The following is a 26,352-nucleotide window of genomic DNA, read 5'->3' as shown; positions in this document are numbered from 1 at the left end:
CATAGGTTCCCCCGGTTCTCAGTCCTTCGGACTTTGAGTAAACACCACCACCTTTCCTGGGTCTCTAGCTTACAGACAGCAGACTTTGAGACTTCTAGGCCTCCACAATCACATGAGCAAATTCATTATAATAAAGCTCCTAAAAGTATAGATATAGATGTAGATATAGATGCATACATACACACACACACACACAAACACATATAAAACTTATTGGTTCTGAGAACCCTGACTATATATACACCAGGTGCATTTTTTTTAATGTAAAACTTTTCATGAAAAATGAAAAAACAGTGTTGGTAGCTTATTTGACAATACATACAGTACTTTGGGGTACTATGGCTACATCAGGTCATAAGGAATAAAAGTAAATATGTATTTATGCCACCAGCGTTTAATAAAATATACAAAAGGAACGAAAGCAGACTCTTGGCAAATGAAGTATTTTTAGTCATTACACTTACTTAAAGAGAAAACAACTCCACAAGTATCCTTACTTTGTTGTGGTATTTAATTACTATTTTAAAAGTTAAATTCTATATCTCTCACAATAAAGATGGGGAGAAGGACCAGTCTGAACAATCAGTGCAAATATTTCCCATTAAAATAGACATATTTCAGGACAAAGCTTTTAACAATGATATCTGAGAATATGCTGCATCTATAATATAAAATTAGAAAACACAGTTATGCAAAAGAATAATCTGAGATTTGTAATAATTGCTTAGAGGTTTTTGTGAGTTTTTGGTTTTTTTTTTTTTTTTGAGACAAGAGTCTTGCTCTGTTGCCCAGGTGGTAGTGCAAGCATAGCTCTCTGCAACCTGGACCTCTTGGGCTCAGGCAATCCTCTCACCTCAGCCTCCCAAGCAGCTAGGACTACAGGCGTATGCCAACACAGCCAGCTAATTTTAAATATTTTGTAGAGATAGGGTCTCATTAGGTTTCCCAGGCTAGTCTTGAATTCCTGGGATCAAATGATCCTCCAACCTCAGCCTCCAAAAGTGCTGGGATAACAGGCATGAGCCACCATGACTGGCCCACTTAAGAGATTTTTTAAAAAGATTAATAATTTTAAAAATTTAATGATGGCAAAGGAATAACAGGATAGACAGAAGAAAAACCCAAATCAATAAAATAGACAAGACAGGGAACTTCGGTTATAAATCCAAATGATTTTCAAAGTGATGGGGATAAAAAGATGAGAGAAATATATTACAGATCCAGAAGAACCAAAGTAACTATAATAGTAATTTCAAAAACAGAGGAAAGAAGGGATTATCAAAAAAGATAGTTGAAAATAGTTCCCTGGAGTTAAAAAGGACATGAAACTTTAGGATGAAAGAGATGACTAAATACCAATTAATTCACAAAATTAATGAATACTAAATTTGGAAATTTCAAAAATAATAAAAATTCCTAAAAGAAGCCAAGCAATGAAAAAACAAGTTTCTTACAAAGGAAAAAATGAGTGACATCAGACATCACCTACCATACTAACCACCACAAGACAACAGACTAGTTTTCTAGAACACAGGTCACAAACTATAGCCCTAAGACTAAATCTGGTCTGTTGCCTGTTTTTGTAAATAAAGTTGTATTGGAACACTGTCTGTTTTGGTACTGCCTATGGTTTCTCTCATATTGCAGTGGCACAGTTGAGTTGTTGTCAAAGATTCCATGGCCTGAAAAGCCTAAAATATTTACTATCTGGCACTTGACAGAAAATGACTGCCAAATCCTGGGCTAGAATTCTGGGTGGACAAAAGAAACAAAAACAAAAAACTGTGACCCTAGAATTCCATCCTATTCAAGAATTCACTGATGTGTACAAAGACAGCCTCAAAAATAAAAGCATTCTGAAAACATACCACTCATGGACCACGCTGAAAAAATTACTTAAAGGAATATTCCATCTGACCAAGAAATTAATTAAAATACATGAATCAAGAATAAAGAAGATATGCTATCACAGCAGGAACAAGGAACCATGAACCCAGGAAAATTTACAGTTCAGTTTAAATGACTCTTCTCTATAATATAGTAAGAAAATAATCAAATGTCAGTGAAAAAAATTCCTTAAAAAATATACACATCTTTAAACTACTGTTAATTTTAAACACCAGTTTATGTTGACAAAAGCTAAAAAGAAAAAGCACATTGGTCGGGCATGGTGGCTTATGCTTGTATTCCCAGCACTTTGGGAGGCCAAAGCAAGCAGATCACCTGAAGTCAGGAGTTTGAGACCAGCCTGGTCAACATGGTGAAACCCATCTCTACTAAAAATACAAAAAATTAGCTGGGTGTGGTGGCACATGACTGTAATCCCAGCTACTGGGGAGGCTGAGGCAGGAGAATTACTTGAACCTGGGAGGTGGTAGTTGCAGTGAGCCAAGATTGCTCCATTCGACTCCAGCCTAGGCAACAGAGCGAGACTCCGTCTCAAAAAAGAGAAAAGAAAAGAAAAGGCACATTTAATTTATTGTCTTTCACAGGGGTAAGGTCAATAAATACTATATTTATAATGCTAGTGAGAATTTGAGGCTAAAAATATTTTAATGTAACCAATAGTAGAAATGAATGCATAATTATGAAGTACTAGAGGGAATAAAAGACACAAAGAAAAGGAAATGACAAAAAAAATTGTCTCCCAAAAACATGATGACAAAGGAATAGAAAGAAGGCCAGACAAATGAGTTATTCCCAAAAAAGAGAACAGACTGAACAGCCCTAACTAAAAGAAGACTACCAGTTCAGTACAAATATCAAAAATTCAATCATAAGCTATTTACAGAGGGATGCCCCACAGAAAATTGATGAGGGGAGAATTCAAGACAAGGAGTTTTTTTTTTTTAGTGTTCAATTTCCACTTTATCTTCTTTCATTACCTGTTTTATAATTAATGATTCATTTGCAGTTTTGCTGAATAAAAAAATTATACAAATATTCTCAGACAAAAAAATTAATGCCAAACTTAAAGGTGATTACTAGAAAAATAGTACTTTTAAGTAGTATCAAGGAAACTCTGTATAATGTTTGAAGTGACAATTTGAAATGCTTAAAGAAAAAGAAAAGAAGAAAATTAAATGCTGACTTCAAATGCTACTAAAATTAAAATTTTTTAAATAGGCCGGGCGCAGTGGCTAACACCTGTAATCTCAGCACTTTGGGAGGCCGAGGCATGGATCACAAGGTCAGGAGATCGAGACCACCCTGGCCAACATGGTGAAACCCCGTCTCTACCGAAAAAATACAAAAATTAGCCGGGCATGGTGGTGGCCACCTGTAATCCCAGCTACTAGGAGTGCTGAGGCAGGAGAATCGCTTGAACCCAGGAGGTAGAGGTTGCAGTAAGCTAAGATCACACCACTGCACTCCAGCCTGGCGACGGAGCAACACTCCATCTCAAAAAAAAAGAAAAATGTTAAGTATAACTACTTTATTTCATTTTAATAGAAAACACGAGTCCCAAACAGAAATCCCGCAGTTCAATCAAAATAAGTCTTCAAAAATCAAAATAAGTCTTCAAACTAATGCAGCTTTTTTATGCTATACTCTTTACAGAGATCGTTAAGCACACTACAATGAAGAAATCCCATTTTCTCTGATCTAATTCTGTAACATTACCAGGTAACACTGTGGAGCCCTATGACCTTCTGGTCTTGCAGGGCTCAGGAATCATGGGTGTTTAAATACGGAAATGTCATGTGAGTGATGCAGGACAGGTGAGCCCCAAAACTGGGGCTATGCCCAGGAGGGTTTTTGGCTTTGCCGGGAAAGAATTCAGGGGTGAGCCTTTTGATTGAACAGTACTGCTCCTTGCAGAGCAGGGCTAGCTCACATGCAGTAGCCCAGAGTCAGCAAGGTAGCCCAGAGTCCTGGCAACTGTATTTAACATTCAGGTAAACCCACATTTGGCTACATGTAAATTAAGGCGCAGGTCAATGCAAATTGAGGTTATTTAGAACTTTCTAGGAAAGGATCGTAATTTCCAGGTTGTTGCTACAGAAAGGGGTAGTAACTTCCAGGTCACTGCCATGGCATTTGTAAATCATCATGGTGCTGGTGGGAGTTTCTTATGCCAATGAGCAACGAGAGCAGCCAGGGATCACTTTTGTCGCCATCTGCTGGTTTCTGCCGGTTTCTCCATTTTATCCTGTCTGGACCACATCCTGTTTTGGTCAGCAGTGTTGTGACCAAAAAGCAAGTCCTGGCCGGGCGCGGTGGCTCAAGCCTGTAATCCCAGCACTTTGGGAGGCCAAGGCGGGCGGATCACGAGGTCAGGAGATCGAGACCATCCTGGCTAACACGGTGAAACCCCGTCTCTACTAAAAATACAAAAATTAGCCGGGCGTGGTTGCAGGCGCCTGTAGTCCCAGCTACTCAGGAGGCTGAGGCAGGAGAATGGTGTGAACCCGGGAGGCGGAGCTTGCAGTGAGCCGAGATCGCGCCACTGCACTCCAGCCTGGGTGACAGCGAGACTCCGACTCAAAAAAAAAAAAAAAACAAAAAGCAAGTCCTACTGGTCTCCTACCTCATGAGAAAGGATGCCTTTTCACCATAGGGCTGTGTACTTCTGAAGGACCTTAGAGGCCCAGCCTGGCTGATCATTAGGCAGACCACAGGGCTTGCAAGTAGGATGCAGTCAACACTGCAGGGCACTCAGTAAAATCTCCAGGAAACACAGTGAGAAGAGCAAATGAGGCAGCTCAGGGCTTCAGGACCCTTCACCTTTCAGTCCCCATTCTTCTTTCTGTATCCCTATCTCAATCTCATTGTGATGCCTCCTGGTGTCAGTCTCCGACTATAGATATATGATGTAGTGGTTTAGGGCTGGGGTCTTACAGCCAAAGTGACCTGGGTCTTCTTAATCTTATTTCTGCCACTCATGAGTTGTGTGACCATAGATAAGGTACTTCATCTGAGCTTTTTTTCTGATCTATAAAATGGAGGAGCAGGACATTAACAGCACCCATGCCTCCGCAGGGTATGGAAAGAATCAAATGAAGCAATGCAAAGTAATTGCTTAGCACAGTTCCTGGCAGGTAGTAAGTACTCAAGAAATCTGGACTATTACTGTTATTATATTATGCAATCTCTCCCACATACCACACCCCTGAAAAAATCAGAAATTTCCTCTCTTGAAAATTTCCTTTCGCAATGATGGTAAGAAATCAGTGAAAATCCTTTCTGAAAAAAAAAAAAATACTGTATATTAAACAAAATCATCCAAAGCCAACTATTTCAGGGATTTGGAAGCTGACCAAAGACTAAGTAGGAACAGCAGAAGTCTCTGGTCCTCTTACCTGGTGAGGCTCCCAGGCCCCCAGCTCAGTCCTCAAGAATGGCAGTTTTACCAACATGGGGCTGGCTGGAAAAAATAGCAGCTCTGCTGCCAGAAGGGGCAGACTTAACTTGTGGTAGGGGGCTTTGTGAGCTAAACATAGCAAATACGGTAGGAAATATACAGGAAAAATTACAGCTTTACTTGCCAAGGTTGTAATCCCAGTTGGTGTAAGAGCATAATGGGAATTTAACGTGGCTATACTAAAATAAGAGGTCCATAGAAGGGCTGAGATAAACTCTTCCTATATACCTGGCTGACTAGAAACTATAGGGACACGCAGGGAAGATCCGAGAGAGCCTGGCAGAGAGTAACAGCCAAGGACAACTAGAGAAGTGCTGAAACTTGAATGCACTCTGCAACTCACAGACAGATCAATCAGTGGAGGGTGGAAACCTCATGCACTCTAGTGTTTGAAAACAACTACTGTCTAAATCACTGGCTCAGAATCACTTCTAGAAAGGGAGAGCAGAAAACTGAAAATCTGCTCCTTAATAAAACCAGCAAGAACATTGGGAAAAATGGTCAAAATCAACTTTTCAAAACTCTAGAAATTAGCCAAAGGCTTACAACAATCCAAATGTTTATTCTCTGTAAGAACAGTGAGCTTTGTGTCTTTTCAACTTGCCCCATTCCCATCCCCCTCTCCCCAGCTTCATAGTAGATTTGAAAATCAACAGCCTTACAACTAAAGTAGCTGTGACAGCCACCAACAGCCTGGCAGCCAATGGAGGGGCAGAACAGGTTTGGAGCTCAACAAAAGCTCCATCCCAGAAAACTGTCACTAATTAATTTGTCTGGCAGTTCCCCGAAAAGGTGCATTGTCAGGTCTTATCTTTACTTGATCTGACTCATAGCTCTCTCCGTGCAAAAAGCCCTATCCCTAGGACATTTATTTTAAAAATCAATGGCAATTGTTTTATATCACAGCTGTCTGGGGCAGGAATCCAGTTAGTGCTAACAAGAGGCTGACCAAAAAACTTAAAAAGAAAAACTGGGGAAGAAGATGTCCTGAGGAGCCTTTGAAAAGCTCCGACATATTCCAGGGAATCTAGAAGGCTATCTCAGGGCTGTTCCTTGCTGAGAAAAAGAATTCAGCGATATTTCTCCTACTCACTTTTGTAAGAAGAGAAATATGGCTCTGTTCTGTCCGGCTCTCAGGCAGCCAGACCTGATGGTTATCTCCCTTGTTCCCTGAACATCGCTGTTATCCTGTTCTTTTTTCAAGGTGCCCAGATTTCATATTGTTTAAACACACATGCTTTACGAACAATTTGTGCAGTTAACACAATCATCACAGGTCCTGAGGTGACATACATCCCAAGCTTACAAAGATGATGGGATTAAGAGATTAAAGACAGGCATAGTAAATCACAAGAGTATTGACTGGGGAAGTGACAAATGTCCATGAAATCTTCACAATTTACGTTCAGAGACTGCAGTAAAGACAGGTGTAAGAAACTATAAAAGTATTAATTTCGGGAACTAATAAATGTCCATGAAATCTTCACAATTTATGTTCTTCTGCCATGGCTTCAGCCGGTCCCTCCGTTCGGGGTCCCTGACTTCCCGCAACAAAAGCGACAAAAAAAAAACAAAAACATGAATCACTAGAGATCCTCAGATCCTCATAAGATTAACAGTTGAATTGCCAATGGAAACCTGGAGGCCAGAAAGCAGTGAAAATAACACATTCAAAGTGCTGAATGAAAAACACTGCCAGCCAAGAATCCTATTTCCAGCGAAACTGTCCTTCAAAAACAGAGAAGACACGATGCCAAGACAATGCAATACGGAAAGAATCATCTTTTTAAAGACAGTGCTGGGACAACCAAATATCCATATACAAAAGAGTAAGTTGGCCCCAACTTACACCATTTAACAACAATTCACTCAAAATACATCAAAGACCTAAATATAAGAGCTAAAACAATTAAACTCTTAGAAAAAAACAGAGGCATAAATCTTCATGACCTTGGATTAGGCAATGGTTTCTTAGCTATAATACCAAAAGCACAAGTAACAAAAAATTATTACATAGGACTCCATCAAAATTAAAAACTTTGCTTCAAAGGATACCACCAAGAGAGCGAAAAAACACAATGGGAGAAATATTTGCAAATCACATATCTGACAAGGAACTTATTATCCAGAATACATAAAAAATTTAGATAACATAACAGTAAAAGGGCAACTCAATTAAAATTGGGCAAAAGATTTGAATATTTGAAGAAACAATCATTGGCTCACCACTAAGCTATATAGACATAGGAGCAGCACCTAGGAAGCTAGGCCAAAATATAAATCTAAGCACACAAAAATTGAGCAGAGATATCTATAGACACATATCATAGGGAGACAGATTCTACAGGCTAAGAGCAAGCTAGTTACCAAAAAACAAACAAACAAAACACTTTAAAAAGTAAATCAGAATCCAGAGATACTACAAGATATTATCAAAAAGATTTCAGCAACAAAAAAAATATAAGACATGCAAAAAAAACAATAAAGTGACCTATAATGAAGGTAGGGAAATCAGTCAAGGAAAATGAAGTCTAAGTGGGCCAAGATGTTCAATTTAGCAAAGACTTCAAAGCAGCCATTATGAATATGAGCCAAGAATTAAAGAAAATTCTGTTCAAAAAAACTGAAGTAGGCCAGGCGCAATGGCTCATGCCTGCAATCCCAGCACTTTGGGAGGCCGAGGCGGGCGGATCACGAGGTCAGGAGATCGAGACCATCCTGGCTAACATAGTGAAACCCGGTCCCTACTAAAAATACAAAAAAAAATTAGCCGGGCATGGTGGCAGGCACCTGTAGTCCCAGCTACTCAGGAGGCTGAGGCAAATGGTGTGAACCCGGAAGGCAGAGCTTGCAGTGAGCCAAGATCACACCACTGCACTCCAGCCTAGGTGACAGTGTGAGACTCCATCACAAAAAAAAAAAAAAAAAAACAACCAAAGGAAACTAATGTTCCTAGAATTAAATGAATATATGACACCAATGACTCAACAAATAAAGAATATCAGTGAAGAAACTGAAACTTTACATAAGTATCAAACTCTACAGTTGAAAAGTACAACTACTGGCCAGGCGCAGAGACTCATGCCTATAATCCCAGCACTTTGGGAGGCCAAGGCAGGTGGATCACGAGGTCAAGAGATCGAGACCATCCTGACCAACATGGTGAAACCCCATCTCTACTAAAAATACAAAAATTAGCTGGGTGTGGTGGTGCGTGCCTGTAGTCCCAGCTACTCGGGAGGCTGAGGCAGGAGAATCACTTGAACCCGGGGACCAGAGGTTGCAGTGAGCTGAGATTGCACCATTGCACTCCAGCCTGGGCGACAACAGCAAAACTCCATTTAAAAAAAAAAAGTACAACTACTGAAATAAAAAATGCACTACATGGACTCAACAATGGGTTTGAGAAGATGGAAGAAAAAAGGCAGTGTACTTAAAGACAGATCTACAGAAATTATTCAACATGAAAAAACAAAGAAAAAAAGACTGCAGAAAAATGAACACAGCCTAAGTGACTTGTAGGACATTATCAAGAATACCAATATACTATACATGGAATAAGAGTCCTAGAAGGAGAAGAGAGACAATGTGGCAGGAAAAAAATTTTTTTTGAAAAATACTGGCTGACAACTTCCTACAGTTGATAAAAAAATTAATCTACAGACCCAAGAAGCTCAATAAATCCCATGTAGGATAAAACTAAAGAAATCTACATATGCCAGGCATGGTGGCTCATGCCTGTAATCCCAGCACTTTGGGAAGCCAAGGCGGGTGGATCACGAGGTCAGGAGATCAAGACCATCCTGGCCAACATGGTGAAACCCCATCTCTACTAAAAATACAAAAAAATTAGCCGAGCATAGCGGTGCGCACCTGTAGTCCCAGCTACTTGGGAGGCTGAGGCAGGAGAATTGCTTGAACCTGAGAGACAGAGGCTGCAGTGAGCCAAGATTGCACCACTGCACTTCAGCCTGGTGACAGAGCGAGACTCCATCTCAAAAAAAAAAAAAGAAAAGAAAAGAAATCTACATTTTTACACATCAGAATCAAACTGCTGAAAGAGAAAAATAACTTATCATAAACAGAGAAATACAAAAATACAATGAATGATTGACTTCTCATGAGAAACAATGGAGGCCACAAGGCAGAAGAATAACATTGAACATGCTGAAAGGAAAAAAATATATATGTCAACCAAGAATTTTATATTCAGCAAAACCCTTTCAAAAATAGAGGCAGAATAAGACATTCCTAGATAAACAAAAACTGAGAGAATTAATTACTGGCAGAGCTGTCTGAGAAAGACTAAAGAAAATCCTTTGGGCCAAAAGGAAATTACACTGGATGGTAACTCAAATTCACAGGAAAGAATGAAGAACACTGAAAACGGTAAGTAGGAAGGTAAACACAACAGATTGTTTTTTTTTCTCTTTTCTTCTATTCCTTTTTAAAACATAAGAGTTCTTAAAGCAATAACTGTAATACTATTTGTTGGATTTATAGTACATACAGATGTATCTTACATGTTGCGTGAATTAGGAGGACAAGAGAGACCTCGGGGTAAACCAGGAAGATCTTTTCTGATTGCACTCAGACCCAGCAGACTCAACATCCAAAAACTGGGCCCAGAACGAAGACAGCACTTGACTCTTAATGCATACTTCTAAAAGGGGATGGGCTAACTTAAGTCAAGCTTACACTGGCGCAAAGTGAAAGTAAGGATACAGAGGCAAGACAAGACAGTTAATCAAATTGTAACAGGTTCATAACTGAGGATTACACATGACCACTGCTATGCAACTCAGATGGCCATTATCTAGGTTTGCTGTAGTGCCTAGCAAGGCTTATTCCATGGCCTTCACTATGGTGCCCAGGTGGCCGTATCTCAGGCCTGCTCAGTTGGTTTATGACCGTCACTCCACTGCTTAGATAAAACAGAATACTAGAAGTCACTAGTTACAGACAACAGGAATCTATAAACTCATACTGTAAAACAAAGGGAAATTTGTTTTTCTTCTCCCTATGTGGAGGGAGTGGTGGGAGAGTCTCCAGAGCACATTCTTTTGTGCCCTGGCTTCTTAGATAGTATTATCAAGACTTTTCCTGGGTCTGGGCTGTGCTCGTTGCTGCCTCTGGAACAAGTCAGCCTAATACAGGAAAGCTTATTTCTTTTTATTTTTATTTTATTTTTCTTTCTTTAATTTCCTGCCTCAATATGACAATAATAACATAAATGGGGAAGGAAGAATGGAATTACATAAGAGCAAAGTTGCTGTATTTTACTGGAGTCAGGTGAATACTAATCTGAAACAGACTGTACTAAATAAAAGATGTAATCCCTCCAGCAACTGCAAAAACAATTTAAAACATAGCTTAAAAATCAACAGAGGAACTGAAACAGCACAACAAAAAAAATTTTGTTTTTCATTTGTATCATGCTTTTGAAATTCCACTAAATTACCAGTACTTCCCAAATTTTTCACTAAGGTAACTGCAGAGAAAGTTAAAATCCCTGGAGGGTCTGCCTGCAGGCCTGCCCACAGAGACAAAGTTTTTGCTTTAATATTTTGTGTTTTGCCTTTAAATTTTTATCCCTTTTTTTTTTTTTTTTTTGAGTCGGAGTCTCACTCTGTCCCCCAGGCTGGAGTCCAATGGTGCGATCTTGGCTCACTGCAACTTCCGCCTCCTGGGTTCAAGTAATTCTCCTACCTCAGCCTCCTGAGTAGCTGGGATTACAGGCACCCACCAGCACGCCCGGCTAATTTTTTCCTTAAAATTTGTGAATTTTATTTATCTTCTATATGCTACCTTTGTGATTGTATTTGTTGTAAAAATAATGTGTGGTTTATAATGTTTGTATGTTTGTTTTTCTGGTTTGTTTCTGCTAAAATGTTTAAGTAAAATTAATAGTTGAAGAAAATTTACCCAATAAGGCCTGTAATAGATGCATGCCTTCTTGAGAAGCAGATGCCTAAATCAGTGGCTTTCAAACATTTTAGAAACTACAGTAAGGAAAACATCATGACCCATTTTATACACAGCACATGCATATACACACACACATGCACACACATATACACACAAAACTCTGACTAAATCAAAATTTCTTTCCTAGCTCTTTCTTGTTTTTTAATTAATCATAAGACTTCTTAGAAGTGATTCTGGTTCCCTGTGTCACTACACACAAAGAACACTTAAATTTTTATAGTGGATTTGACTGCTTTAACCCAAAGTAATGACATGGGCAGTTAGGAAGATATTTTTTGTTTCTGTTCAATTTCCATCTCATGATTTGCTTCCTACTTCATCCAACAGTAAATTAGCTTATTCTGCTTTTGTTCTTTTTTTTCTTTTTAAGACAGAGTCTCGCTCTGTCACCCAGGCTGGAGTGCAGTGGCACGATCTCAGCTCACTGCAAGCTCTGTCTCCCGGGTTCACACCATTCTCCTGCCTCAGCCTCCTGAGTAGCTGGGACTACAGGCACCCACCACCACACCTGGCTAATTCTTTTTCTTTTTTTTATTTTTTAGTAAAGACGGGGTTTCACCATGTTAGGCAGGATGGTCTCGATCTCCTGACCTCGTGATCTGCCTGCCTCAGCCTCCCGAAGTGCTGGGATTACAGGTGTGAGCCACCGTGCCCAGCCTCTGCTTGTTTATTTATGGATAATAATCAATACAAATCTGGTTTTGTAGATGACAATTAGCATAAAAGATAAACATTGATGGATCATGTGCTATTATATCTGCATTTCTTTGCAGTACTATCAGTCATTCACCCAATATACAATTCTCAGCTATACTTTAAAAAGGATATTTAAGTTACTGAAGAAAGAGATGGTACCTCAGATTCATCAGGGCACTGTGCTAAGCCCAAACACACCAAAAGAAAAAATGTTTGAAGACTTTTTATATGTTTCTCTAAAGGACCATCAGGTGAAAGTTACATGAAGCCATAAGCTTAATATGGAGAGTAATTTTCTAACCTTTTATAAAGCGGGGTAAATGAAACGGGATTCCCTATTAAATAGTGGACTCCTGATCCCTGCAAGTAGTAAAGCAAAAAAAAAAAAACTTTTAAATTACATATATAGGATATAATAAAGCAAATCCAATAACAAAAGGTATGCTGAGGTGTCAAAATACAGGGAGAAAACGAAGGAAGAAGTGTTTAAATATGACTAAGAAATCTAAGAAGACTTTTGCAGGAGGCAGCATTTAAGCTGGGCATTCATTTACACACAGGTCTTTACTACCCTAGCTTGAAATTTAAGGTTCAGAGGAATAAACTAAAAAAAGAATTTATTTTTTCTAATTCCAACTTCACTCCTCTTAAAAATTCTGCCCTTCCTCTGAATTAAATGTATACAGAAATACATATAAACCTAATAGACATTTTAATGTCTCGATTAAGGTGATAAAATAAAAATTGAATTGGAAATGCAGTTTAAACACCTGAAGTTCTATATGTAGCGAGGTTTAAGTCACCTGGGTTAGTCCTTTTAAAGATCGTTAAGTGTCCAATAGTACATTCAATGAATAATTATGCTTGAGTAGAACATTTAGCAGGCTAGCCCATCTTGGCAAGAATAACAGGCCATAACCCCTAAGGAACTGTCTTTTAATCTTAATGGGCTGGGAGTTAACAAGAAGTAAATTACCATTCTCTGACATGAGGATATATTCTAAAGCCGCTGCAAAAGATAAAATAGACAATTCTGGAACAGGTCCAAGGAAGCCTATCATGGGTGCACTTATTCAAATGAAAGGCCCTGTTATAAATCAAAGCTGTAGCTGGTTCTTCCTGTGTATTTAGTTGAATACAAAATGACTGAAAAAAAAAAAAAAAAAGCTTAACTTTGAGACCAGAGTACTTTTAGATACATGTGACTCAGTCCAAGTTCTTCCTTGGGAAAATATGACAACGTTCCCATGCATACAGTTACCAAGGGTACCTGCTCCATGAATAACGGTTTTAATGCAGTATGCTGTCAAGAGAGAGAAGAAAATCTAGGTAGTAAAGCAATCTTAATGAATGAAGTGTGAAGAAAAATGGCACTTCAAAGGGCACTGGAGTGGAAACCAGAACTGGGTGACCTCGCATTATCATTAACTGCCTGTGTGTCCTTGGGGAAGTGACAACCTCCCTGGGTTGCAGTTATCCTATCTGAAAACAAAGAAGATGAAGCAAGGACAGTAAGGGTTCACTCTCCCTCCCACAGTGCCTAACTCAGGAGGCAATGTTCTCAATTGTCCAGAAAGGGAGGTCACCCAAAATGCCTACAATGGCATGTGCAATGTGCAAAGGCACATTCCAAAATTACAATTGCTTTCATTTACTTTTAGTCCTAACTTATTTCCAAAGTTCAAATACAACTAATGAGGAGGATTTTTGTTAAGCTAAAGAAACACGTGTTAAAGGTTTAGAAACACTTTCAATGAGAAGATAAGCTGTAACTCATATCAAAACACCATACCATGTAGGATCTTATAACTACTTATTTCTTGGCTTAGTAAAAATTAAACATTCTCATAGACATGCTGACAGTCACTGGTGGGACCAGTGGTGTTAAGAGTCTCCACAGAATATTATTAAAAATACCCAGACTGTCAGAAAATAAATGTCTGTTATTTAAGCTGCACTGCCCGCCCCCAACAAAAAATAAAAAACAAACCCGGAGACTGGATTGAGAATAACGTATTGACCCAGCAGCTGTTATAGCACTCGGGCTCAGGAACCAATCTAAGTATTATTCCATGTACTTAGCCTTACAGAAGAACACAGAAGAGGAGATATGGCAGGTTCAGCATCTTTACCTCATCCAGGGCCCAGCAGCTACCTCAGTACACTGCTTCTTTTGCCTCCTCACTCACACAGGGTACAGCAAGAGCCAAGGGGCACATAGGTCACCTTCACACAGAGAAGCTGCAACTCCCATTTCCTGCCCATTTTTTATACAGATCTAGTTCCACAGATCCAAGGCTTCCATGCCAACTCACAGCTCTCAATTCAGGTGTAGTAGCACACAGTAACAGGCAGGTACAGGTACATCCCACATTATCACAACTCTATGGCTTCCCCAAAACTAGTGCTGAGAGAAGATAAGTTTCAAGGTTATTCCCCCAGGCAGGCCCAGCTTAGTCTGGGACCGACGTTAACTCTTTACTCACAAATATAAAAAATGTTGGTTGGGTGCAGTGGCTCATGCCTATAATCCCAGCACTCTGGGAGGCCAAGCCAGGAGGATTGCTTGAGGCCAGGAGTTCAAGATCAGCCTGGGCAACAGAGTAGACCTGTCTCTACAAAAAATTTAAAAATTAGTCAGGCATGGTAGTGTGTACCTGTAGTCCTGGCTACTCAGGAGGCTGAGGTTGGAGAATCACTTGAGCCCAGGAGTTCAAGGTTACAGTTAGCTATGATTACACCCCTGCGCTCCAGTCTGGGCGACAGAGTGAGATCTTGTCTCTAAAAACAACGAGTTACAGCGCCTTATAAAACAACTGACTCTAGTATACTTTTTAGTGTGTCCCTGTGTACATGCATATAGTTTTTTAAATCCAGATTTTCTTTCTTAGCTATAAAGTGTTGATAAGCTATTCATTTATACAGGCATTCTTTGAATTCAAAACTGTTAGCTTCACCTCAAGAAACTTTTACTGAAAGTCTACAACATAAACCATATGACTAGGTACCAGGGATACAAATGATTTAGAAGAAGGTTTCTGCTCCGAAAGAGTCTATCAGCAAAGAAAAGGGACATACTTCAAAAAGAATTAATAAAACGTGGTAATATATGTAAAGTGCCAAGTACATAAGAATTACGGAAGAAAAGGACTAGTATATTGTGGGCAGCCAGGAAAGGTTTGGGGGAAATAATTTCTGCTTACTGTTAATAACTACCATGTATTGATCTCTGACTACATGGCGAACTGTACTAGGCACTTTGCATATATCATCTTACTTTATCCTCTCAACAACACAATTAGTCAGTACTGTAATTATCTCCAATTTTCAGATGGGGAAATTTGGACTTTGAGATGTTAAGTAATTCTGCCCAAGTGGTAAAGGCCAGATTCAAACTCAGATCAGTCTGACTCCAAAGCTAGTGATCTTAAGCACCAGACTAGAATAGACTATCCTGAAGAAACACATAATATATTCTAGACTGGAAAATGGCATAAACAAAATCACTTTCACAGCAAAGCACATAACATTACCCTATGCTTGACCACTCAACATCAGCAAAAACAACGGCAGCCACAGCAGCAACAACGGCATTTTTACTGAGCACCTACTATGTGCTAAACACTAGTCAGACATTATCTCATTTAAACTCCATAACAGATATGTAAGCTAGGTCTGAGTCCACTTACAGGTAAGAAGACTGAAACTCTAAGAAGTTAAGTGATCTTCCCAAGGTAACACAATTAGAAAGGAGCAAAACTAGAATTCAAATCCAGGTTGGTGTGTTTCTCAAATCCATATTTTGCATTACTAGGAAATACTGTCTTCCAGCAGACCACTTTGGCTGAAATAAGGAGCTGTACCAAGGAGGCACAAGAATTAAGGTAGAAAGGGAGGTAAGACCCAGAAAGTGACCTGAATGTTTGGATTTCATCCAATGTCCCTTCTTTTGGCAACAACCAGCAGGAACCACTGTTTGCTCAGGTACACAGATCTATTCAGTGTACAGAGAAGGCTTGAATAGGGTAGATGACCTGTACAGAAAGGTACTTTGGGAACATTAATATGGCCAGGAAACCAATTTAAAGTTTACTCCAGTGGAACAGATATGAAGAATGAAAATTGTAGACTAAGACTTCCCCCAAAACTGGAATTGGAAAAAGACAGGTAATAAAAACATTACAAAGAAAAATCTGGTAATAACTGGATGGTGGGAAGGAGGCAAGGATAATTCCATGTCTACAAAGGGGCTGCTAACAGAAATGAAAAACAAAAAAGAATGATAAGAATGAATTTAGACATGCTGAAAATAAGGAACAGTGAGACATCTAAATGTTCAGCAAAAGCTGAAAAAAGCTAAAAGTTCAACAAAAAGTTGAACAGGACAGCACAAAGGAGAGAGCCCTGTGACATGCCAGCACAAACCTGCTTCTGTGAGGACAACAGGCTAGTTAACTCCACAACACTGGGAACCAGGTCCATGCTGTTCCCTGCTATATCCCCATCACACCTCCCACAGAGCAGTGCTCTACACATCTTTTCTGAATAAAGTATTATGAGCCAATCCAAATTTCTCCAGCCTCCTGAGGATATCATGACTCCATAAAATATGCCTTGATGAAATCCATACCCACTATCTTTTATTATATTCTTGCAGATGCCATGCAACCCTAACAAAGAAAGAAATGAAGTCAATGTGAGCTACTCACAGTGAACCAATCATAACCCTCCCAAAAGTACTGATCATGAACAACCTAGAAGGGTTGTTCAAAGACTCTGTCCTTGATGATGCCCCACTCAATTACTTTAAAATGTTTTATTTGAGGACTAGAAAGTCTTCATTATGATCATTAAGTTATGGCTCAGGTACCTACACATAGATATTAATTCCCAAAAAGCCTCCAAGAAGATCATAAGTTAAAAATCAGCACCGAAAAAGCTATGACTGCAAAGAGCCTATTATATTCTGCAGAATTTCAGAAATGATTGACGGCATAGGTGAGTTTAGTTTTGACTCTCCAGTATCCATTCCCCCTTGTTCTGGAAACACAACAAACACTCTCACCCTACTCTCAGCTCAGTGGTTTGGGTAGGGCTGCCGAGCTGGGCATATGACCTAGTCTAAGTCAATTGGCACTTCTTTTTCTTCCTGGTCACAAAGAATGGGTCAGGGACAGGCACATAAGACCCAGGCCTAAGCCAGTCAGCCAATTCCATATCTCTGGCCATAGTGATTAATTTCAAGATGCCCATTTGGGTCAAGAAGAGTTAGGACCAGGACTTTATCGGACTGTTAGAAAACAAACTTGTTCTTTACGGCTAGCAGTAAGGATGCCATGGAACCTAGAGCTGCCATGGGCCACCATGTGGCACCAGTATATGAAACTGATATAGATGGAAGCAAAGCCAAAAGGCAGAGATAGACTGGCTCCGAATGCCACTGATCCAGCCAGCCATTCCGTGAACTTTTCAGTCTCTGGGTCAATAAAATCTCATTTTTGCTTAAGCCAGGTTGAATCAGACTATATACTTGCACTGGAAAAATTCCTGCTCTAATCTAATTGCCCAAGCAGCCCTTACCTTGAGGATAAACTTGGGAAAGAATCCAACCCTCTATTTCTTTTGCTACATATATAATACAAGAATAGCCCATGGGAAATTTTTGCTTAGGAACTTGTAATTGCAACTGAAGACACAAAAGCTCACTCTTTTCTAAGCTCTGATAATGTGAGCAAACAAGAAAGATAAACAGATAACAAAAGCTACACCAAGGACAGTCTGAGCTCTGATCAGCTTGTCCCAAACACTGTAAAGCTAGATGTATGCTTAAGCACTGAAGTTGTCACATTTTAAGTTGCTGATGCAAGTAGAAATCCACAGTACAGAGTGTGATGTTAGGAGATAACAAACAGCCAAGGCTGCCTACTCAAACATTTCTATAAACAACAGCAGCGAGCTTTGACCCCAGGCTGCAGTTTCGAGAAATTGTGGGTATAATCCTCTATCCCTTTGCAACTCAGATTGCAAGTATCTGCAAAGAAAAACGCATGGGGGAAAAAAGCCACTGTTATTACACATACAGCATGAATAAATACTAGAGGAGAAAAAAAAATGAACAACCAGTTGTGGGTTTTGGTGGACTTTTTTCTATTTAGAACCATATTCTAAATTTCTATGTTTTTAATATTCAGTATCTTTTCATTTGACACTTATATTTGACATATAATACAGGTTATGATATTCTGTTTATGTTCATTTTCTGTCTCATCAGCTACAGTGTGAGTCCCTTCAAATCAGGGCCTTATCTTTCCAGACCTAAAATAGTGTCTGACACAAAGTAGATGTGTGAAAATATCTGCTGAAAATTACTGAAATGTTAACTACTTCGCTAGTAATGAGTTTATCTTATAATGAATAATTCTGACTTCCTTGCTTAAAATTAATAAATTACCATTTATTCAATAGCTCCTATGTGACAAATGACATGCTAAAAAGCATACATAGGCCGGGCGCTGTGGCCTGTAATCCCAGCACTTTGGGAGGCCGGGGCAGGTGGATCATCTGAGGTCAGGAGTTCGAGATCAGCCTGACTAACATGGTGAAACCCCATCTCTATTAAAAATACAAAATTTGCCAGCCATGGTGGTGCATGCCTGTAATTCTAGCTACTCGGGAGACTGAGGCAGGAGAATTGCTTGAACCCAGAAGGCAGAAGTTGCAGTGAGCCGAGATCGTGCCATTGCACTCTAGCCTGGGCGACAGAGCGAAACTCTGTCTCTGAAAAAAAAAAAAAAAAAAAAAGGCATAAATGATTGACTCACTTATTTGGATTGAGATTATCCTAATCAGGAAGTGTAAATATAAGTTAAAAGGAAAAATAATGCTTCTTCCTTACTCTTTTCACCACTGTACTTGAATAGAACTAGAACAAATGCACAAAAGTTCAAAGTGACACACTTTAGCTCAACCCAAAGATGTCCTAGAAGGAGCACAGCTGTTCTAAAAGGAATGAGCTGCCTCTAGAGGAACTGGTTACTGGAGGAAATCAAGTAAAATTTCAATTAGCAGGCACATTATAGAGATGATGCAAGCACTGAAGGAGCTGTTAACAGAGTCAACTGGAATTGGGACAGTATCCTGCATTGCACCATTAAGCCTGCGAGTCTGAAGTAGCTGAATTAAGTTTGAGCAAAGACAGTAGCTATGATTTCCTGTCTTTTCTTATCTATAACCCTAGGCTGCTTTCCAAGATACTCTGTATTCCCTTATTATCTCATTGCCTTAAAATGCTTGCAATCTTTCCCCTTGAAAATATGAAAGAGTTTTAAAATGCTGACATTCATCTGGCCTATTGATGCAGGACATGAAGGAGGTAGATCTGAATGTATTTTTGGTGCCTAAACATCTAGCAAAGCCCAAGATTGGACAATACAGGGAAGGTTAAACTAGCAAAGTACATAATCCCTCTACTGTTACCAGCCCTTGACCCTCTCCCCTCCGACTCCATCATACTGACTTTATAGGCTATGGTGTTATATTGGAAGGGGCAGAAACTGAGCAAAGACTGCATAAAGTTGTGCTAGGGCTTCTTTGCAACCATTTAAGTCCTAGTCAAAAATACACATCTCTAAGATGGGTCAGGCATTATACTAAAAACTAATATCCTTGGCTTGTTTTGCTTTCAGCTCTTTACCTCTGTTTCATAATGATAAAACTTCCCAAGCAGCTGTTGGCCAGTGAACAGCATGTATTAAGACCCAGCAGTAGAGAAGGCAAAGTGGAGTTGGGAAACAGATACTCAGAGTGGCTGGAACTCAGACTATGAAGTGGGGAGTAGAAAGATGTGAAAAGAGAAAGATAGCAGGGCCAAGATTAGGAAGAACCTCGTTAAGGAGTGTTTACTTCAATCTAAGGGCAATAGTAAGTCACAGAAAGATTTTAAGGAGGGGAGAGAAGTGGCAGATTTGGGTTTTCAAAATCTTGTTTCAATTACTTTTAAATAACCAATAAAGAGGAAGGAGAGTATGCAAGACATGGAGAGAGAACAGTTAAAAGGCCTTTCCAGGAATGCAGGCAAGGGGAGATGTCAGCTTAGACTGCAGTAGTAGCAGTGGGTTTGAGAGAAATGGACAGATTCAGTAAATATTCAGTAGGTAAAATCATCAGGACTTAACAATAGACCACAGGTGCGGCATAAGAGCAAGAGGCGGGTCAAGGATGACCTGGAGATTTCTGGCATGGCCAGCTGGGTAGCTGGTGGTGCCATGTACTGAGATAAACACATGGTAGGTAGTCGAAGTTGAGAAGATATAAGTGCTCATTAGCATTAATAATAATATGCTCATTAGCAAGCAGACCATAACTGAAACCACAGGAAATAATTATTCAGGAAAAATATATAATTCAACCCACAAGGTAGGGCAACAACATGTGAGAAGTCAACAATATTATTCATTTACACTGCACAGTTTTCAAAAGGCATCACATCCTAAACCAGGTAATACAGGTGTCTTGGAACGTAGGCAAAATACAAATTAATCCCTTACAGGAAAAGCAACTCCCACTGACCCACACATAACAGGTGGATCTCAGATCTAACAACTGGTCATAATATAACAACATCCTAACACCATAATACTCACCTGTGGACAAGGCCTCCTCCCGAACATCACCCTCACCAGGCTGAGGGATATTCCAGGATGTTTTGGGAAGTAAAGAAATTTCCTCTGGTGATTCTATTCTCACCATATCCATGTGATTGCTCTGGAACTGGTACCGAGGGATGAAGCAGATTTTGCCTCGTTGGAAAATGTCCTTGATGATCTCTTCTGTCTCAATTTCATCTTGCATGCTCAGAAAGATGGAAATTCTTTTGGACTTTTGATACTCACTGTGGGCAATCACCTAAATGGGAAATTATGGCAATTATATTTTCCAAGACTATATTTAGCATCTCCTCTTAACAATTCCTCCTTTCTCTCTCAGCCTTCTCCAATTTCTTTAAATATTAAAAAGGAAAAAAAACGGGGGGGTGCCAGAGTGATAAAGTAGGTCAGACAGTGTTGCATCATGAAGCCTGACTTTTAGTTTGGGACCCAGCACTTAACTGCTCCTTTTATCCCTCCCTGGTACATCCACTCTGGTAGGTGTGAAAACTCATTAAAAGGTCACTGTGGAGACAAGCTGTCTATCTAGAGAATTCCAGGCTTGATCCCCACCTATCCATTTTAGTAGTCTTCGGTCATTTCACAGGCTTTCCCTAGAGTCTGCTTTATTTTATCTCCCAATCTTGGCTCCCACAAGCTTCTCCACTCCTTGGATCGTCAGGCTTCTCTCTCTTCCCAAATTCTACCCATTTAAAGCCCAACGCAAGCCCTAACTTTTCCTAACTTCTGCCAAACCCTTACTACATTTAGAGTTAATATATAACTTAATAATGATGTACTGTCATGAGTGGATCACTAATTGTTTCATGTACCCTAAATGTGGTATCCCTAACCAGTCCATGAACTGAGTTCTCTGAGGCAAAGAACATACCTCTACCATCCCCATCCCATTTCCTAAAATCCATCTGTTCAAATGAATATTAACATATTCACAATTATGGGGTGGGGGCAGATCCTGATGAAAGAAACCACATTCAACGGAATCATCCATCAGGCAGGAGAAGGGAAATGAGCTTTGCTCATCATAGAAATGTCAACAATCTCAGGAACTTATCCAGACTCAGAAGTTAGCCCTTCGCTCTCTTTTTTCCTTTTTTTTTTTTTTTTTTTTTTTTTGAGACAGGGTCTCCCTCTGTTGCCCAGGCTGGAGTGCAGTGGTGCAATCTGCAACCACCGCCTCAATCTGCAACCACTGCCTCTTAGGCTCAGGCAGTCCTCCTGCCTCAGCCTCCAGAGTAGCTGGGACCACAGGTGCAAACCACCATGTCCAGTTGATTTTTCGTATTTTTTGTGGAGACAGGGTTTCACCACGTTGCTCAGGCTGGTCTCAAACTCCTAAGCTCAACTGATCCACCCACCTGGACCTCCCAAAGTGCTGGGATTACAGATGTGAGCCACTGCACCTGGCCAGCTCTCTTTTTTTCCCTTCCTTTTCTGTTCTTCCCTATTCTCCAAACTAAAAAGAAAAGAATACTTTTCTTATTCTTTATAAGACTTTTTAATACTTTTGTTATTATTATATAATTGTAAGCCATAAAAGTAGCTTATAAATATGACTGGCAGAAAGGTGCAGGAACAGTAAGTCAAGTTATTATTTATAAAAAAAGGAAACACAGAAATTAAGTAGATAGAGCACATCAAACCAGTCTAAGGAAGAAAGTTAACTCTCACATTCTGAAAAGTTATGAAATTGTTTTGAGGCCTGAAATGGGCAAAGAAAGGAAATGTGAAACCTAGACCTGGGCAGGCCTGGGGCTTTTGGCATCCAACTACTATATGAGAAAGTATACTTTTTGCTCTCTTTACAGCAGAATATAGAAGATCGAGAGTTGAATAAGCAGTAACAAACATCAGTTAACACTCAGTGTGAGACTGTGCATACATATTTATCTTCCTTCCTCAAATCCCATTTATATGACGGTAAAGAAGCACAAAAAAGAAAATCCATTAGAGTACTGAGAATAAGAGAACAGAGACCTGACTAATTTCTGTAAAACAAAGAGTGGATGGGACAGTATTTTACTGACAAAACGGCAGCAGATCACAACACTCAGAGAATAAGGGTGCAGGTCAGGCAGAATCCATTCCTCCCCTGAAATCCCAAAGCAACCATAAAAGGCAGAGGAAATCCCCATTAGCTAAGACACCTTCATTCACAAATATGTACAGACAATAAAGGATCATCAAACATTTTGAAAAGTCAAAATACAAAGTAGAAGGATAGAAAAAAAATAAGAAGGGGAGAAAAAAATGGACAAACAGGACAGATAATTTTTTGAAATTCGAACTACTTTTCTCAGACAAACTCAAGAAGATAATTGCATTTCTAAAGTAACAATAGACTGCTATGGGGAGGAAGCAATCGGGGAATTATGAAATAATCAGTGGAAACTAAAATTGTGATTAGCAAAATTAAAACAACTTAGGAGAAAGCCTTGGAGTAGGGGAAAAGGCAAAAATAGGAAAAATGAAAAAAAATGTTAATAGAGAAGATCAATCTATGATTTTTATTACCTGATTAACAAGAGTTCCAAAAAGGCACAAAGGAAAATAAATAATCAAAGAAGATATACTTGGCTCATACCTGTAATCCCAGCACTTTGGGAGGCGGAGGCGGGTAGATTATCTGAGGTCAGGAGTTCGAGGCCAGCCTGACCAACATGGTAAAACCTCGTCTCTACTAAATATACAAAAATTAGCCAGGTGTGGTGGCACATGCCTGTAGTCCCAGCTACTTGAGAGGCTGAGGCAGAAGAATCGCTTGAACCCAGGAGGCAGAGGATGAGCCAAGATCGTGCCATTGCATTCAAGCCTGGGCAACAAGAACGAAACTCCATCTCAAAAAAAAAAAAAGAAAGAAAGAAAAAGAAAAACATGAGTCTCCATATTGAATGGGGGCCATGGGTGCTGAGCAGAAAAAGGAAACTAATTTTAAATTTGAAATTCAAACTATCAATCAAGTATGAAGGTAAAACATTTCCTAATGTATATTTAAAAGTTTACCACTCCCAAAGATACTTTCTCAAAAAAAATTATCTGAAGATATATTCTAATAAGATGAAGGGAAAAGAATCCAAGAAAGACAAAGATATTAGACTCAAAAAGCAGCCCTAACTCAGAAGTGGAGTAAGGAGGAACCCCAGGGCAATGGCAGTGCAATGGGCCAGAGGCAATCAGACCAGAAGAAGCAAAGAGCTGGAGTGTTTTCAAAAAGAGAGTGGATTTATTTTAACAGACGATGAAAATGATCTATTGATAAGATAAACACATACTCTTGATTTGTCAAAAAAGGAAAAATAAAGGCAATCAGAAGCTCCTGGAAAAATACAGAACTAAATTAGAAATATGCTCCAAATGGGAACAAAGTAAAAAAGAGAACGATTTTGAGCAATTATGGAGGAACAGAGAAAAGCTTTGGTACTGACACCTGAAACATTACCTTCCTAGCTACATATATCTAGTGACATAAAGTTATGTCTTTTCTTACATATTCAATCATACAACTTGATTTCTTACATATTCAATCATACAACTCAATGAATACCATCTATAGAACAAAAATACGGCTGAGCGTGGTGGCTCACACCTGTAATCCCGGCACTTTGGGAGGCCAAAGTGGGTGGATCACGAGGTCAAGAGGTCGAGACCATCCTGGCCAACATGGTGAAACCCCGTCTCTACTAAAAATACAAAAACTAGCTGGGCATAGTGGTGCGTGCCTGTAGTCCCAGCTACTTGGGAGGCTGAGCCAGGAGAATCACCTGAACCCAGGAGGCGGAGGTTGCAATGAGCCGAGATTGTGCCACTGTACTCCAGCCTGGCAACAGAGCGAGACTCCATCTAAAAAAAAAATTAAATACAAGGTATGTATTCAGTGCTTTACATATTTTTGTAAATACCGTTTACTGTAAATATGATTTACTGAAATCTCAAGTTTGGAAATCGGTCACAAATACTGCTCAGTAGACTCATTATAGTTACAGAACAAAGTTTAAATATTATAAAACCTGGCCAGGCGCGGTGGCTCATGCCTGTAATCCCAGCACTTTCGAAGGCCAAGGTGGGTGGATCATGAGGTCAGGAGTTCAACACCAGCCTGGCCAAGATGGTGAAACCCTGTCTCTACCAAAAATACAAAAATTAGCCATGCGTGGTGGCAGGCGCCTGTGATTCCAGCTACTCGGGAGGCTGAGGCACAGAACTCCTTGAACCCAGGAGGCAGAGGTTGCAGTGAGCCAACATTGTGCCACTGCACTCCAGCCTGGGTGACAGAGCAAGACTCTGTCTCAAAAAATGAAAAACTGGCTGGACGCGGTGGCTCACGCCTGTAATCCCAGTACTTTGGGAGGCCGAGGCAGGTGGATCACGAGGTCAGGAGATCGAGACCATCCTGGCTAACACAGTGAAACTCTGTCTCTATTAAAAATACAAAAAATTAGCCGGGCGTGGTGGCGGGCACCTGTAGTCCCAGCTACTTGTGAAGCTGAGACAGGAAAATGGCGTGAACCCGGGAGGCAGGGCTTGCAGTAAGCAGAGATCACGCCACTGCATTCCAGCCTGGGCAACAGAGTGAGACTCCCTCTCAAAAAAAAAGAAAAGAAAAATCACACAAAACTTGACAACATAAATATGACAATATAAATGTCAGAAACTGACAGAGGGAGTAGAAAACATAGTGAGTAAAGGGGCACTAATTTCCTCATCTTAATTAGTTAGGGAATCAAGATATGACATAAAGCTGAATTTCTTTACCATTTAAATTACTTCTCTGATAAATTTCTAAGTTATAAAAAGGTACAGTGCCAATAAGAATAAATATGCTTTTCTAAATGAAAGACATCATTTAACGTCTTTATTGAGTATTCACTATGGCAAAACACTACACAGTACAATGACGTTTCCAGCGATGATCCATTGGTTAGTCATGAAATCAATAGTGGGCTACAATTTTTAAATGAAATAGAATAGAAAATATTAAAGTTCAAGCCAGGCACGGTGGTTCACACCTGTAATCCCAGCACTTTGGGAGGCCGAGGCAGGAAAATCACAAGGTCGAGCTCGAGACCAGCCTGGCCAACATGGTGAAACCCTGTCTCTCCTAAAAATAGAAAAATTAGCTGGGCATGGTGGCACGTGCCTATAATCCCAGCTACTTGGGAGGCTGAGGCAGGAGAATCGCTTGAACGTGGTAGGCGGAGGTCGCAGTGAGCCAAGATCATGCCACCGCACTCCAGCCTGGACGACAGCAAGACTCTGTCTCGAAAAAAAAGAAAATATTAAATTTCGTTGTATGTGGTAAGAGCTGTAAAATGTTCCTTGTATATTTGTTTGTACAGAGTAAAATATATTTATTACTGAGGGTCATGGGTCTGCTTTTTAATTTTTCTCTCTCCGCCTTTAATGCCAGCTCTCAGTTGTCATTCTATTGCTGTCAGTGACTCTGTATCTATGTAACCACTATTCCCATCTATAGTTTATGAATTCTAATCTTCTACAGACAAAGACAACGTAGAAGATTAGAAACTGAATTCATCTTTATTTTCCCCATGCCCCTCCAAAATTTGTTCCAATTCCTACATTCTTTATGCCCAAGGTTCAACACCATTATACCAAGCTCTAAATTTTGGAATCATAGGT

General features: G+C 39.8%; 1 protein-coding gene across 6 annotated transcripts in view; it reads right to left on the bottom strand.

Annotated features, from left to right (window-relative positions):
- The window catches only part of MTHFS (methenyltetrahydrofolate synthetase), a 73,270-nt gene that overhangs the window by 24,317 nt on the left and 22,601 nt on the right, over positions 1-26,352 (bottom strand). For 4 of the 6 annotated variants that reach the window (XM_063638650.1, XM_055277507.2, XM_063638647.1 and 1 more), the window contains one exon: positions 20,692-20,953. In XM_063638650.1, coding sequence (XP_063494720.1) covers positions 20,692-20,899 — 208 coding nt within the window. In that variant the 5' untranslated portion in view covers positions 20,900-20,953. Of the gene's footprint in view, positions 1-16,823; positions 18,827-20,691; positions 20,954-24,476; positions 24,496-26,352 lie in introns of those variants that run through there. The other 2 variants (XM_055277514.2, XM_063638649.1) reach the window with 2 other exon arrangements.

Source organism: Symphalangus syndactylus, chromosome 5 (assembly GCF_028878055.3).
Source record: "Symphalangus syndactylus isolate Jambi chromosome 5, NHGRI_mSymSyn1-v2.1_pri, whole genome shotgun sequence".
Taxonomy (NCBI): Eukaryota; Metazoa; Chordata; class Mammalia; order Primates; family Hylobatidae; genus Symphalangus; species Symphalangus syndactylus.
Note: the sequence above shows the minus strand (reverse complement) of the source record. Positions and strands in the feature narration are given on the sequence as shown.